Below are 15,871 nucleotides of genomic sequence, written 5' to 3'. Positions count from 1 at the left end.
CTCCAGCTGCCCGTTTACCGCGGGCGTACCCCAGCCGTGCGGGGGGGAGAAGGAAGGCGGGCGCGCGAGCCCCACCCGCGCACCGCGCCACCGATCCACACCCACTCCCCGTTTCCGTCCTCGGCCCACAGCCCGCGCGCGCTTCGGCAGCCTGGCGCACTCGAGGCCAAGTACAGCCGTGACTGACAGCGCCACAGCGGCCCCCGTGCCCGCGCGACACGTACGCCCGGCGCCCAAACCCTGCGGGCTGCGGCTGCTCACTTTTTCCCGTCCCGTCCGGCGGCGTCCGTGCCGGCGGTAGGCGGCTGCTGTTATTATGGCCGGCCGACGACTCGACGCCATGCGGGCATGCCTCCTCTCTCTCTCCGTGGGAATCTCCAGCTCGGTTCCACGGCCTCGGTTGGGCGCCCACCCACGCCAGGACGGGAAGGCGGGCTAGCATAAGTAACCTCGGCTTCCCCCGCCGTTTCCCACCTAATCCCATCGTTATCTCCTCCCACCCCCACAGCACCGGACCCGTAACACCAAACAGTCTACGCCCACAGCCCCACAGGCCACAGGCGCGAGGGAGGAGAGGATCTCGTGAAGTAAACAACAGGAGCGAGGAGCCGAGGACGACGAAGAAGAAAAGCATGGCCGCGGCCGCTGCCACGGTGATGGCGGTGTCCAGCTGCAGCAAGCGCGACGGCGACATTGCGGCCACCTGCATGTCAGTCTCCCCTCCCTCTCTGACCTCGCTAGCTCCTCTCCTGGCTTCATTCTCGCTTCTCCCCGAGAAAGCAGCCGAGCTGACAGCTGAGCAAGCCAAGCTTTAGCTCCTCGTCGAAGCTAATGCTTTCTACCTTAAAGTGCGATCTCCTGCTTGAAGAAGGAGCGAGGCCGTAGCTAATGTTTTCTACCTTCCATTCCTCCGTGTCGCGCAGGCCGAAGAAGGCAAAGAGAGCGAGGCCGCCGCCGCAGGAAGAGGTGGAGGCGTTCCTCGCCGCCGCGGAGAGCAGCATGGCCCGGCGCTTCGCGGCCAAGTGAGTACCATGCTCCTCAGCTCCGGCTCCAACCCTCTGTCTCTGCGAGCTTCCGAAGCATCTTCGCTCCATTTATTTATAGCTAGCAGGAGTCGAAGCATCCGCAGCACAGCCGTGGGCCTGTGATGCTGCCATGCTGCTGCTCAAGCTCTGAAACTGTCAGTGTGGAAGACAGTAAAAAAGTGCCACAAAATTACTGTGCTGGTACTTTCTCGTAGCTGCGCGCTACTGCGCTAGGCGATTCCCGTGTCCTAGAGACCTAGAATGAAGGAAGGCTTCATGGTCGGTATTTTTGTTACTGCTGTTAGGGGGTGTTTGTGAGGAGGGGACTAAACTTTAGCCCTGTCACATCGGATGTTCGGATACTAATTAGGAGGACTAAACATAAGTTAATTACAAAACTAATTGCAGAACCCTAGGCTAAATCGCGAGACGAATCTATTAAGCCTAATTAATCCATCATTAGTGAATGGTTACTGTAGCACCATATTGTCAAATCATGGACTAATTAGGCTTAATAGATTTGTCTCGCGATTTAGCCTAGGGGTTATGTAATTAGTTTTGTAATTAGTCTAGATTTAATACTCCTAATTAATGTCCAAACATTCGATGTGACGGGGGTTAAAATTTAGCCCCCCTCCCAAACACCCCCTTACTGTAAAGTTCTCTCTCCTTTTTCTGCTGAAAGAAATTTAGGCTCTGGTGCGGCTAAACAAAATGGAGCTTTTTGGGGGATCGTGAGATGGCTCCAACTTGCCATTGGGCCTTTTCGCGTTGGCACAGGCTGGGAAGCTTTCCACAGGCCAAACGGCCTTTTTTCTTATCTCTTTTCTTTTAAAATTTTAAATTCACTTCGATTTTGTCCATCTTTGCTGAATCTGAACAAACTGTTTACATGCTGGCAGTGCGTTAACGAGCACTACTGTAGTAACATTTTGGATCTTTTGGTCATGTTCAAGGTACAACTATGACGTCGTCAAGGACGCTCCCATGGACGGCCGGTACGAGTGGGTCCGCGTGGGCCCGTGACACGATTGCGCAACGGACAGTCAATCGTCAGGTCGGAGTAGGCCGCGCCCGTGTCCTCTCCGGTGTTGATTTCTCAGCTACTTACCGTGTGACGCTACTTTTTAGCTGTAATTATGCTCACGAGAGGGCTAATCATGTGAAGGCTCAACCTCGTACTGTTGTACGTCAGTGGATGTTACGCTTTAGGCCGTGTTTAGTTGGGGAATTTGGGAGGTGCCAAATTACTGTTACAGTACTGTAGCACACTGTAGCGTTTCGTTTGTATTTGTGAATTATTGTCCAAATATTGACTAATTAGGCTCAAAAGATTCGTCTCGCAAAGTACAACAAAACTGTGCAATTAGTTTTTAATTTCATCTACATTTAGTACTCCATGCATGTACCGCAAGTTTGATGTGATGGGGAATCTTCTTTTTGCATAGTGTCAAAGTTGGGAGTTGGGAGTAACTAAACATGGCCTTAGTGTGTGGTTAACATGTCGTTACGTGTAGTCCAGAAAAAAAGTTGTAACTTGTCGCTGTGTTCAATTTGTCGTTTCTCAGGCATTCAGGCCCACAGAGTTCTGTGCTTAACTGTAAGAACTTTTGTCTTCTTATCTCATGAAATTGTAATGGTTTACTTGGGACAAAAAATCCATAGGAATTCAATTCAAAATCCCGTAAGATTTGAGATTTCCGGTGGTCCAAAATAAAATACTCAAACTACGTGTTCTTCCATCTTCCGTCCATATAGCAGGATAATGCGAGACCGAGAAAATCCAAACAAGTTTCCTTTATTGATCCAAAAAGTTCTGAACACCCGATCAAAAAAGTTGCTCTGCACACGATAACCAGGAAAAAAATGTCTTGCACAATTGAGCAGAGCAGTTTATTTAAACAGTCACCCGGCTTAGAAGCTTATTCAATTTCCTGTCCAATTTTTGCCTCTCCTGCTCACGTGCCCAGCCAACTAATCGGACAAGCGAGCTATATGCTGCCAAGCCTGAACATACGGCGTAACTCTACGCATCAGTGCAGATGAGATTTTGTGGTCATCATCTTCTGTCTGACAGAACAGGAATCTGAAGAAGAATATCTTCTGTTGACAGTGCAGCTCATATGTCTGCAGACTTGCAAGTACACACTACAGCTTAGCAAGGGTCTGGCCGTAGGATGGATCCATGCAAACAACGACCTGAAAAGATAACATTGAAAATTGCAAGCTGCGTTACTGCAACAGTAAAATAGGTTCGTCTGTTTGTTATTGCAGGCTCGTATAAACCGTCGTACCTTGCCAACGCTCCTGCCAGAATGGAGATACTCTACTGCATCTGCGACGGAAGCAACACCCAGGAATTTCTTGGGGTCAAGGAAAACCTGTTGGCAGTGTGCCATAAGTTGGATTTGAAAATATAATACAAATATGGTTGCAAAAACAGAGGTCATGTTTTTGTATCAAGGAACCATTGCTCGTTATAGCGAGAGAGGCACAAATATGGAGCTTACCTTTAGCTTTCCAGAGGCATACAGGTTAAAGAGTTTTTCAAGATGGTCTTGCCACAGGTGAGCATACTGAATCAGGAAAAATCCAGCCTGAAATTGGAAAGAAAATAGCTCACAATTTTATGCCCCATTTAACATTGTGGTGGCTTCAAAAGCACTTCTTTTTTCTAGATCTGCATGTGTACTTAGTGAGAAGCATCTGTTTAGGATTCGCAACATACTAGATTCAGTGAGTCATACCTATGATCTGTGTATATGCCTCAGGGTCTGTCAGATTCAGTACGTGAAGAATATGAATGTAATGTGAGCAAATCAACAATATGCATATCGTTATGACTAACAAACAGCACATTTTTGAAACTTCAATGCCACTTTGTCAAAAATTAGTAAGTAACATACTAAGCGCAGTGAACGTGTATTGAGTCCTGGTTCTGGACGCACTTACCACAGTCTGACTTTTCCCAAGAATCTTCTCACATAGTCCAGTGTAATTTTGTGGCTTCCATCCTTCCTTTTCTTGATACTGAAAACAGATAAAATATTGTTCACTATGAACTGATGTATTTTCTGCTACAATGTACAGTACCTACCAATACAAGCTCAGGTAACTGTAAGAATTATCTCCTTCCTAGGAACAAATAATGTATCCCAAGTCTCTCAACTATTATGCAGAGGAACAATGGACATATTTAACATTAACAGTTCATAATAGCATTTCAGAACAATTCCAAAGCATGTTTTTTTAAATCTACATGATTTCTAAAGCACCTGTAGTCACTAGTGATATTGTGCAGATCACCCCAACTCCTCATCGTTTAATTATGTGAAATCTTTTCTTTGGTGAAGCACAGAATAACTTTCATGTATTCTTCTGTATCACCCACTGGAGTCACCATCAGAGCATATAACAAAATCAATGAATGCAAAGTCCAGAGCCTGTCAAAACTCAAAAGCATACCTGAGAGATCATACCAATTACAATGAGGTGCCCATAGACTGCAAGGGCATTCAAACAGATATCAAATGTTTCTCCACCTACAGATTCATATATGATGTCCACACCTCTTGGAAACTCTTTCTTCAGAACCTAGAATCGATCATTAGAAAAGTCGTTATTCAGAAGACTCTGGCTGACTTTATATATTCAATATAGATTTGAGTGTAAATGTAAATATATAATTCAAACATATCCTCAAGAAAAATCGTGAACTATACATGATGGTCAAAGATCATTCAAGTGTAAGGATAATGTTACTTTGAGGATTCTATCCTGCTACCTGGTAAGTAGAGGCACAACCAGACAATAGAAATGTACACTCGACTATCAATAAATATGAGATACTTATGCCAGCACTGAAAGGAACCAAAAGAAATGCTATCAAGATGGAGTATGAAAGGCAAATACCAAAAGCTGAAACAAAAACTCACATCTTTGATCTTTTCATTTCTGTAGTTGATAACTCGATCAACTCCTAAGGAAGCCAGAAACGTAGATTTACTTTCACCTCCACATGTAGCTACAACCTTATTGCCAGCTAATTTTGCAAGCTGTATATTCAGAACAAAAGGACATTCAGACTTAAATGCCTATGGCATTTTCTTAATAGAGAACCATAAACACAAAGGAAAATAACAAAGAAGATAAATTTGCCTAATACTCCAACTATCATGCTGACTGCAGTGAAAAGAGAATGCAAGTGGCCAGGAAAGAGAATGCAAGTGTTCCAGCTTTCATGATACAGTCATCTTGTGCAAGTTCAAAAAATAATCTGGAGCACTATAATTACACCACCTTCACAAAACTATAGAAGTAGACAAGCCATCGGGCGTTTTACAAAATAGGCATAGCCATAAACGTCATCAGCTCACCTGAACAGCAAATTGTCCTGTTCCACCAGCAGCTGCTGTGACTAAAACAACCTGCCCAGACGTCATTTGACCAGCCTAAAGGAAGAAATGCAGAATAAATCAAGTACGCATCAGAAAGAAACAAAATTATATCTTCTAACTTGGAATTCGAATTTTATCTGAACACAATATAGAGTTCAAAATACATGGTATATTTCAAACGGTGAAGAAAACAGACAACTGAAGAGATATAACCTTTTCAAGAGCAATTGATGCAGTCAACCCTGATGTTAGCATAGCGACTACCTCTGGGTCTGGTCTTGGCACTAGAATAAGACGTTTGGCTGGAATCTTCCATCAGAAAGATATAAAGCAAAAGTTATGTTACTGTCAGATGTTAATGGTGTCCATAACGCAAGAGGTTACAGAAGATCTCACTCAACGGAGGATACATGCAGCATGTTGGTTGGTAATTTATCTTTACTACTTAAAAAGAGTAAGATTTTGTTGTTGGTGGTGGTGGTTGGTTCTACGGTATGTGATTTTCTATGCATTGACTTGTGTATGGTATTTTTATGGCTTAGTCATGTAGCATCATGGTTTCGATATAGTTACTAGAAAATGGCTACTGGCTAATGGCTAATAGCTCAATTGACAGTTCATTCAAAAACCATGGAAACGCATGGACACCCTGCTAATTGTGTAACAGCAGAGACACAGAATGCAGTACCAGCATGAATTCAGTGTAGCTCCCAAAAGTCATAAGGGCCACAGGAGTGCCAACTTTGATATGTTTCACCAAATCTCCAACAGAAGCAACAATTCCCACAGCCTGCATTTATTTTTTAGAAGGCAAAATTGGGTCAAAGTTACAATATTAGAAAGGAAAGAAAAATTCTGATAAATGTCATAAACTGGTAGACAATTGCAAAATGCTGCAAGTATCCATAATGCTTGTGAATTCTTGTGAATTCAGGAAATCAGACAGATGGTGCAAATGTTTACACAGAAGGTCATATGAAAACACTATCAAACAGGGAGATCTTTTCACCTGACGAATATTTATGGACCCTGTTCCTCTCATGAAAAAGCAGCTTTCATCTCCTGGCTATATAATTTTGACACTGATTCTATCGATGAATGGCTCCTGGCTGGGGATTCAATCTAATGAGATCTCCATCTGACAGAAACAAACCTGGAGGGAATGTAAATGATATGATTTTATTCAACGATGTCCTGCAGCACCTAGACCTGGTGGAAATCCCATTTCAGGGGAGATCCTATTCTTGGAGTAACATGCAGACTGATCCTCTCCTGGAAAAATTAGATTGGGTTTTTACTTCTGCTTGGGCTCTCAGTAATCCTGACACAAAGGTTACTCCATTGTCTAGACCCCTCTCTGATCATATTCCTTAAGTAATTTCAATTGGCACTATTATTCCAAAGTCCACCCTGTTTCGTTTTGAGAATTACTGGTTGGATTTCTCGGACTTTATGTCGACAGTGGAAGTACACTGGAATTCATCCCCCTATTATGCAAATGCAGCAAGAACTTTGTCAGCCAAATTCAAACAGGTGAGAGCTGGTCTTACAAAATGGAGCAAGGGCCTATCCAAGCTAGGGAAGCTAATCAACAACTGTAATTGGGTTCTAGCTTTACTTGATGGGCTTGAGGACCAAAGACCGCTGGACCGTATGGAAGCTAACTTCAGAATCATTGTAAAATCTCACCTGGCTAAGCTCTTAGAGGCATAAAGAATATATTGGAAGCAGAGAAACACAGCTCGATGGGTAAAATTTGAAGATGAAAACTCAAGTTTATTTCAAGCTATGGCAACATACTCTTTCAGAAGGAATTATATATCCACCTTACTGCTGCAAGATGGTACATGTCTTCAAGAACAGGATCAAATTGCAGGTGCTCTTTGGCAGTCTTACAAATAAAGATTAGGGACATCTGAATTTGTTGGAATATCCTATGATATGGCAACATTGATACGACAAGCACTTCTACCTGAACTGGATCATGCATTCACTGTGGAGGAAATTGAAGCAGCAGTCAAAGACATGCCAGCAAGTCATGCCCCTGGACCTGATGGGTTCAATGGGTTGTTCATCAAGAAATGTTGCCTATCATAAAGGATGACTTCTTCAGGCTTTGTAGGGATTTTGCTGAAGGAAATCTGGACCTTACTAGCATCAATGGTTCTTTGATTACACTCATCCCCAAGAAAGATTCCCCACAAACAGTACATGATTACAGGCCAATATCCCTGCTAAATTATTCTATCAAGCTACTGACAAAACACATTGCTAATAGGCTGCAAGCAGTGATCTTACTGGTTCACACAAATCAATATGGGTTCATAAAAGGAAGGTCAATACAAGATTGCCTGGCCTGGGCTTTTCAATTTCTCCACATCTGCCAGCAATCCAAAAAAGGAGATTGTGATTCTAAAGCTTGATTTTGAGAAAACATTTGACAAAGTGGAGCACCAAGTCATCTTAGACATGATGCACTTTAAAGGCTTCTCTGATAAATGGATTAGCTGGATCAGGAGTATCCTTCAATCTGGGACTTCCTCAGTCCTACTTAATGGAGTCCCTGGGAAGCCATTTGCATGCAAAAGGGGTGTCAGACAGGGAGATCCCCTCTCTCCATTGCTCTTTGTCCTAGCTGCTGATTTGTTACAAACAATTATCAATGAGGCCTGTAATAGAAAGGCTATAAGTCATCCTCTTGGTCCTAATTTTGGAGGGGATTATCCAATTGTGCAATATACAGATGATACCCTGCTCATCATGCCAGCTAGTGCTCCTAACCTCTTCTGTCTGAAAGGTCTATTGAGATCATTTGCAGATTCCACAGGTCTTAAAGTTAACTTCAGTAAGTCTTTCATTGTGCCCATCAATGTGGAGGATTCCAAATGTCAAATGTTGGCTAGCTCATTGGGATGCCAGATAGGAACCATGCCTTTCACCTACTTGGGACTACCATTGGGGACTACCAGTGGAGGAATTTATGCCTGTGCTCACCAGAATGGAGAAAAGGCTAATGGGAATAAATAAGTTTCTTTCCTACTCAGGAAGGCTCATTCTTGTCAACTCAGTCTTTTCAGCCTTGCCGACTTTCTACTTGTGCACTTTTAAACTGCCAGTCCCAATCATTGAGCAGATAGAGAAGTATTGTAAGCATTGTCTATGGAACAATGTTGATTTGACAAAGAAAGGGGGCTGCCTAGTTGCCTGGACGACTGCATGTAAGCCCAAAGATCAGGGAGGACTTGGCATAATTGATGTTAGAACACAAAACTCTGCCTTGTTGATCAAGTACCTGCATAAGTTCTACAATAAAGTAGATCTTCCCTGGGTACATCTGACTTGGAAGCACCTCTACAAACGTGGTAATCCTCCACATGCAAGATCTCAGGTTGGGTCTTTTGGTGGAGAGATGTCATGAGTTTTGCTGATAAATTTATGATTATAGCATCGCCAGTTGCGCACAAGGGAGACAGCATTATGTTCTGGAAAGATCCATGGGATCTAGGTCATCTAAGGTTGAAATCTTACTATTACTAATTGGAGGCTCCTTTTGAAGCCTCCAGGTGAAGCCACCTAGGATTCCTAGGTGGACACTCTAGAAGAAGAGAGAAATCCTAAAAATTCTCACAAAAAAGCAAAACATCCGACCATCAATCGATAGATTCAAATCATCATAGCCATTGATCAATTATATTTTCTAAAAAATTACCCACCACTGTCATTGTGAAAATATTCAAAAATAATCTCTAAACCTATATTTAATTTACCAAGCTCAGCTATTATAAAAATAATTTAAAGTAACCACATAATCTTCATCCAATTTACTAATACACATCATTATAAAGCATAACTTAAAATGTCATTCTAAAATTTTATCTATGTTACCCATGTATGTCGTTATTAAAAATAACATAAAGTAAACACTTAAATCTTAATCTAATTATCTTCATGTGCATCATACAGAAATGTCAAAAGGTAAACTAATATATGATTTTAAATTATCTATTTATATCATTGTTAATATAAAAATACTAAGTTAAAGTATATACACATGATGAGTGGCACCATTTAGACCATTTATATATGTATATGAGGAATCAATAAAAAATATTGATTTGTATGCTAAACATAATGTATGGAGGATTGGAGGTGTGATACAAAATGGAAAAAGTATAAATATGGATGAAAAAGTGCATAGAGTAATTATTAATTAAAAATCAATCACAATTGGATAAAGATAGTTACATATCTATATAAGTATTATGTTGAAGTATTGAAAAATAAGAGAGTAGTAAGTAAACAATTTTTATTATTAGCTAGGAGTTTAACTTCTAAATAATTTTCAAATACAATAGCCCCTAAAAACATTAGCCCGTGCGGGAGCACGGGTTGATGGACTAGTTCCCTCAATTATTCTCCTTTGCCAAGAGGCCTAACTGCTCTGTCAAAACATTTGCCTCTAGCGATACAGAAAGGAACTTCCATTTGCCTCTCTCAAGTACTGCTGCCAATCAGCTAATGGAGCTCAATGGCCTACTGGATGGCATATCTCTCTCTGATAACAGCCAGGATGTTTGGCTCTTTTCATGGGGCTCTGAAATATACACTGCGAAGAAAGCTTACATCAAGCTTCTTGGGGCTCAACAATGTTCCCCCCCCTCTTCAAATGGATGTGGAAGTCATCTTGTAGGGGTAAACACAAGTTCTTTTTCTAGCTTCTCTTGAGGGATCGACTAAATACAAGAAACATGCTTCGTAGAAAAAATATGCTTCTGCCGGACTACAGTTGTGTGCTTTGCAACTCTAGCGCTGAAGAAACTGTTATGAACCTGTTCTTCTCATGTCCTTTCAGCCAGGCTTGTTGGGCCTTGTTACAAATCAATTGGGACCGGTGCGGCACTCAACCGCTTCGCCTAGCAGCACACCCCTGGACACGATCATTGCTGGTCGTCGTGATTTTGGTGCTCACATTTTCAGGGAAATTCTGATGATAGGCTGCTGGTGCATTTGGTGTCATAGAAATAGTATCATTTTTGACAATGGAACTCTCTCCTTGGCTGCTTGGAGAGTTCTGATGAAGCAGGAGGTTTCAATGGTTTTGATTAAGGCAAAGCCATCGGTCAAAGTGCCATTCTCTTCTTGGCTGAGTAGTCTGTAAAGTGTACTCTCTTTTTCTTTGAGTCTATGACTCACCCATGTAAATATTTTGTTCATATATATACAAAAAATAGGTAGGGGGCTACCCTGCTGACTTCGGTAAAAAAAAAAACACCGAGCATGGAACTATGAAAAGTTACCTCAAAACCAGCATCAAATGGAAGGTGTGCAGCAGCTTCTTTAGCATTACCACTGAAATAACGACCAGAACTGAAGTTTACCTGAAATATATCATCAATATCTTCTGATGGATATGCAGTGGAGGAATAAAAACAGAAACAGTTGAAAATACCAATGCAAGGACTTACATCACTAGCATTTACACCAGCATATATTATTTTAACTAGAGCGCTGTGTGGTTCAATAGGTAATCTCAGGCGCATGCGCTCAAGCCTTGTAGCATTCCGAAAATTATGGCTGAGTGTGTGAACAACCCTACAGAAGCACCATACATAAATGTAGAACTGACAGCACATTAGCCGATGGGAATGTAGTTCTAAATGGACCAACTATTGGTGTTATGATACCTCTCAAACATATTAAATTGATTAGTTATTGTAGGCAATACTTTACATAGATTTCCAAAACTACATTCATATCATGTTTAATGTTCTTAAAAATTTTGGTTCAAGCATAAATATGACAAAAATGAAGTAGCAGTGAATATTCTCAGCTATTTAGTCTGGCATTCTACTTGTAACAGTCAACCCAAGAACTATAAAATGTTAAGAACAGAAACAGGGAAATTCCATAGCATGAAAAGGAACATAAATCAGAACATAGGATATATCCTTCACCAGCAATCCCTGGATGCAGTCATTGTTATTAACAAGATTCAACAAGCCATTAGAACAAGTATAAATGGAACGTAGAAGGACCACTTACATCTTCTGAAAGTATTCAGGTGCTTGGATGCTAGGAAATCTATTCTCTACCGATTTCCTTTGTGATTTCGAGGAATAAACAAGGTAGTTTTTTTCTTTTTCAGATGTTGGCCAATAAACCATCCCTTTCCGCTTAGATATCCAAAGACAAGCACCAGCCTTGCTCTCATCTTCTATAAGCTCAAATGCACCTAATCCAGACAAAAAAGGGGTTCTTTTCAGATAACATGGAAAGAGAAAGACTTCATAAAAAAATTTCTCGAACATGCAAGAAACATTATATGCAAATGCAATATATGTCAATATGGACATTTTTTCTTAATAGCACAGCAGTCCTTAAACTTGCATAGGTGTGTTTACTGGTTCCATGAATTTGAGGGCTGCGCTTGTACAAGGAAATCAAAGGAGGTAAAAAACATACCTTCCTGGAACACATGGTTGGCCTAGCAAAATTGATCCATTCTGGCAAGAAAATAATCTAACTAAACTATTCAATTCTTTATTCGTTGCAAAATTATTAAACCTACAGCTCAAATTCGAAACCAAAATTCTACAATTCAGGAGTCAATTTACAGTACAGGATACATGTTTCATATGCATGCATGAGTGCCCATATTTGATTTCATCAATTTAATCATCGCATCTCAATTGAACAGCGGTATACAGTTCTTCTAAGGCTCAATGGTAACCAGTTGTCATCATGACATGTCTATTATGGAAAAAACTAGACAATAAAGTGAAGCAAATAATCACAGCTTAACTAGGGAGAAATAGCTCACCTTTAACAACATCCTCCACCTTTAGATACCCACCAAGTGCATCCACAAGTACACGATTTACTTTTTCTCCCATATTAGTTTGGACAAACTGCATACATTAGTGCAACCTATAAATCTAAGATAAATAAGACTTGAAATATCATCATCCCAATTGCCCTTGCCCCTCCTGCAGCTAGCTGTGGAACATGCTTCTTTTTACAAGTTAGTTCAAGTTCATGTTCGTACAACTTTAACTTGAATGATTGTCCCTTGCCCTTGAGAACCCAGGTAATGAGCAGTCACACTTTCTGGTGAAATTGATATGTACTTTATAATGTCTATACGATTTTGTATAGCAGAGGATACAGTACGCTCTACAGTACGATTGTCAGGTTAGTCCTGAACATTGCAGAACCTATCAGTTACTTTCACAAGTTAATAAGGAATGTCAGAACAGTTTCAAAGTAGATGCAATGAATGCAAAATCAACGAGTGCAAGAAATAATTAGCCATATATGCCTCAAGTCATGCAAAATCTTAATACCTCAGGGCACAGTACATTGACACGAATGCCATGCCGCTTCAATGGGGCAAGTGATCTTGTAAACATAACCACACCCCCTACAAAAATGAAGTTTCAGGTCACATTGTGTACATACAGGCCAAAAAGGTTTGTGAAGCCACGGTAATTTGGACCAAATCGAAAACTAATCAGTCTATGAATTCAAAGTCTTAGATAAATCCAAAACTGGTTTCATGTTCCAACTGCTCTGTTGCAAACACAATCAGCATATGGATAGTAAATCTGTCTTCCAGAATCAACAAACCTTTTGTCCCGCTATACACAGGTTCATAGCTCATAGGATATAGACCAGCAACTGAGCCAATATTTATTATGACACCAGGCTTCTTCTGGGATCGCATTACTTGAGTCTGTGATGAAAACAAACCCAACATTAGTAGTGCATATTTTCTTTTGGCAACAAACGAGCAAAGATAACTTGTATGAAAATTGTGTTTTGAAGTAGTGCAAAGTTGAAGAATTCAAAATTCGCAGATAATGCAAGGCAGATTTGCAAATTCTTGATTGTCACTGATCCAAAATTATATCCTGATTGCTCTAAATTGACAACAAGAACAGGTTATATTCTAAAAGAACTGTTACCTTTTAACATTCAATAATGACAATAATATTGGAAAAGGACAAATACTACTTTTTATTGAAAAACTGTATCAAAAGAAATTGAAATATATATGCATTTCATAATCACAAACAAGGAAGTGCAGACAGGAGCAGCACTCACTGTTGCTGCAATTCTATTATAGCAGTCGATGAGAGGCTTACTGCAATACGAGTACCATCGATAACGGCAACAAGATTCACATTTACTGCACGCCTCCAAGTGGAAGTTCCATCAGATTTATCATCATAAACCAAAGATTTGTTGACAAATCCAGCACAGTTGATGCAGATATCTAGTCCACCAAATGTGTCCACATGTTTCCGGAAAGCAGCAGCAAGAGCATCTACATGACAAACCAGTGTAAATCTTTAATATCATGTCAAATATGGAAGGCAGGAGAAATTACAGTTCCAATGACCTTAGGCTCAAATTAACAATATTCTAGGATACAGAATTCAAAAATCTGATACGGAAGGTATGAATAGATCCCTGCGGCATACAATTTGATAGTGTCCCTGTGTTATGATCTTCCTAAATACATTTCTAAAGAACATCACGAGTGTTTGCTATTTGCTAACTTAATTCACATGATTTTCAGTCAGTGACCCTTGCATACAAGATTAATCTTCATCCCTTGCAAGAACTTACCTCCATTGGTGACATCGCACTTGATGAATATGGCAGATGGAACTCTAGCATATGCATGAATAAGTTTGTTTTCCTTCTGAACAATCGAAGCAACTTCTCTCCCATTTTCTTCGGAAAAATCGACGACGGTCACAAACACACCCTTCCTTGCAAAAGCAATGCAGAGCGCTTTCCCTTGAAAAACAAAAGGGAAGCTGTTAGCCAATGCATTATAAGGAATCTACAAAAATCGCTGCCCCCGCACAAAATCAAGCGTACCGAGAACGGAAGTACGGAACGAACTCGTGCTTTCAGCTATGATCCGAGCCTACGCCGAAGCGTGCGTCTACCTCACCCCAAGCGGCACTAGGTGGGTACACCACTGCAGGCTTGGGTGATGGTGAACGGAGAGAGCATCGAATCCATGGCTAGTAGTAACTTCCGGCTGCCACCGGCGGCGGTGTTAACACCACCGTATCCAGCCACCAATTGCGGCGGTCGTAGCAACGAGCACATCACCGGAGGAGAAAAGGACCCGAAAGGCCAAAGGCCGTGAGCCAGCCAGGCGACCCGACTACCACGACGGAGGGGAGCCCGTCAACGGAAAAAAAAACGAACAAAGCGCGCGAATCCTCGCTAAGGCCCGGCCCAACCCATTTACACCAGGAGCGCAACCGCGCCGATTGGCGGCGGCGGGGGCGTTGCCGTTGCTCTTACTTACCGATGCCGGAGGCGCCGCCGGTGACGAGGGCCGACAAGCCAGGCTTCAGCTCCATCCCGCCGCCGGAGCCTCTGGCGGAGGACTCGTAGGTGACGGAGGTGGCGAGACTCGAGAGAAGCGCGAAGTGAGACGAGATGGGGCATGCGGACAAGGGAGAATATCATAGTAGTGCCCGGCCCGGCCGGGCGGTGGAGCTGCCGAGAAGCCGAGATGGGGACAGACGACGGCAACGAGGCAGCGCGCGGTGGTTTGCACGCCTCGGCCGGCTCGATCTCCACTCCACATGTTTATCTCCGTCATCTCGAGCTCCTTTTCATCTGATGATTGATGAATTGATGATCAACCGTCAGTTGTAGGTAGTTATTCGAGCATGAGTGTGAAGGGTAATTTCTATTTGTTTTCAGGTAACATACATCATCTGTATTTCTAGAACCTTTTTTAAGCTTCATCTAAGACTGCATGTTGTTGTGTTGGATGCTACTATTCACACTTGCCATAGAATTAAATTTCTTGGGTTCGCACATTTTAGTCGATAATTTTCTAGTGCAGACATCACTGCAGTACTGCTGAGCCATCCGAGATACTTTTTTCACATGATGTACAAAAGCATACTTCCCCTGTAATAGCTATGTTTCAGATGTGTTTTGAAGCATAGTACAACTAAAGGGTGTGTGTGAGATTTAATATCAGAGTTACTAGAATTTTTAGCACTCATATTTTTTAAAGCATGCATTTGGCTGTCAAGGCATGAAATCATTACCAGATTTTTTTTAAAAGGTAATGATCTGTACAAGATTTTTCAAAATGAAGCAGCACAATATGAAACCAGAGTTTGACAAGTGTGCAACAAAATGTAAATCAAACATTACAATACAATTTTTTATTGCTCACCCTCCCCTTAACTGAAATTATTCTCAATTTGGCAATGTATTTTTCTCAATCTGACTATTCTACTAGTTCAGTTAGCAAAATATAAATACTCACCATTCTGGTGGGGTCGTTAATGCATAAATATCTATTCAGATAAGAAAATATACTGTTTCAGCTACACAAGCATTCAACATATATATTTGAGACATTTAGCTTTTCAAATCATAATATGTGTAAAGCTATAGTAA

General features: G+C 41.5%; 2 protein-coding genes across 2 annotated transcripts; one reads left to right on the top strand and one right to left on the bottom strand.

Moving 5' to 3' along the window:
- The first annotated feature begins 366 nt into the window (after positions 1-366).
- LOC101767122 (cyclin-dependent kinase inhibitor 6) lies at positions 367-2,361 on the top strand. The gene is made up of 3 exons (XM_004956973.3): positions 367-709; positions 924-1,022; positions 1,982-2,361. The coding sequence occupies exons 1-3, from the start codon at positions 633-635 to the stop codon at positions 2,049-2,051; spliced, it is 246 nt and encodes an 81-aa protein (XP_004957030.1). The 5' UTR covers positions 367-632; the 3' UTR covers positions 2,052-2,361.
- Positions 2,362-2,876: 515 nt separating this feature from the next.
- Positions 2,877-15,123, bottom strand: LOC101766712 (probable quinone oxidoreductase). Its single transcript, XM_004956972.2, has 18 exons — positions 14,754-15,123; positions 14,054-14,227; positions 13,567-13,748; positions 13,049-13,154; positions 12,766-12,842; positions 12,243-12,330; positions 11,465-11,654; positions 10,888-11,014; positions 10,720-10,800; positions 6,111-6,212; positions 5,636-5,731; positions 5,402-5,476; positions 4,961-5,080; positions 4,491-4,619; positions 3,978-4,055; positions 3,536-3,622; positions 3,320-3,406; positions 2,877-3,224 (listed from the first exon to the last, which is right to left on the bottom strand). Exons 1-18 carry the CDS (start codon positions 14,806-14,808, stop codon positions 3,174-3,176), a joined length of 1,905 nt encoding a protein of 634 aa, XP_004957029.1. The 5' UTR covers positions 14,809-15,123; the 3' UTR covers positions 2,877-3,173.
- Positions 15,124-15,871: the final 748 nt, after the last annotated feature.

The sequence above is a fragment of the Setaria italica genome, chromosome II, assembly GCF_000263155.2.
Source record: "Setaria italica strain Yugu1 chromosome II, Setaria_italica_v2.0, whole genome shotgun sequence".
In the NCBI taxonomy this organism is placed as follows: Eukaryota; Viridiplantae; Streptophyta; class Magnoliopsida; order Poales; family Poaceae; genus Setaria; species Setaria italica.
The sequence above is the reverse complement of the archived record's forward strand: the minus strand, read 5'-3'. Positions and strand labels throughout refer to the sequence as shown.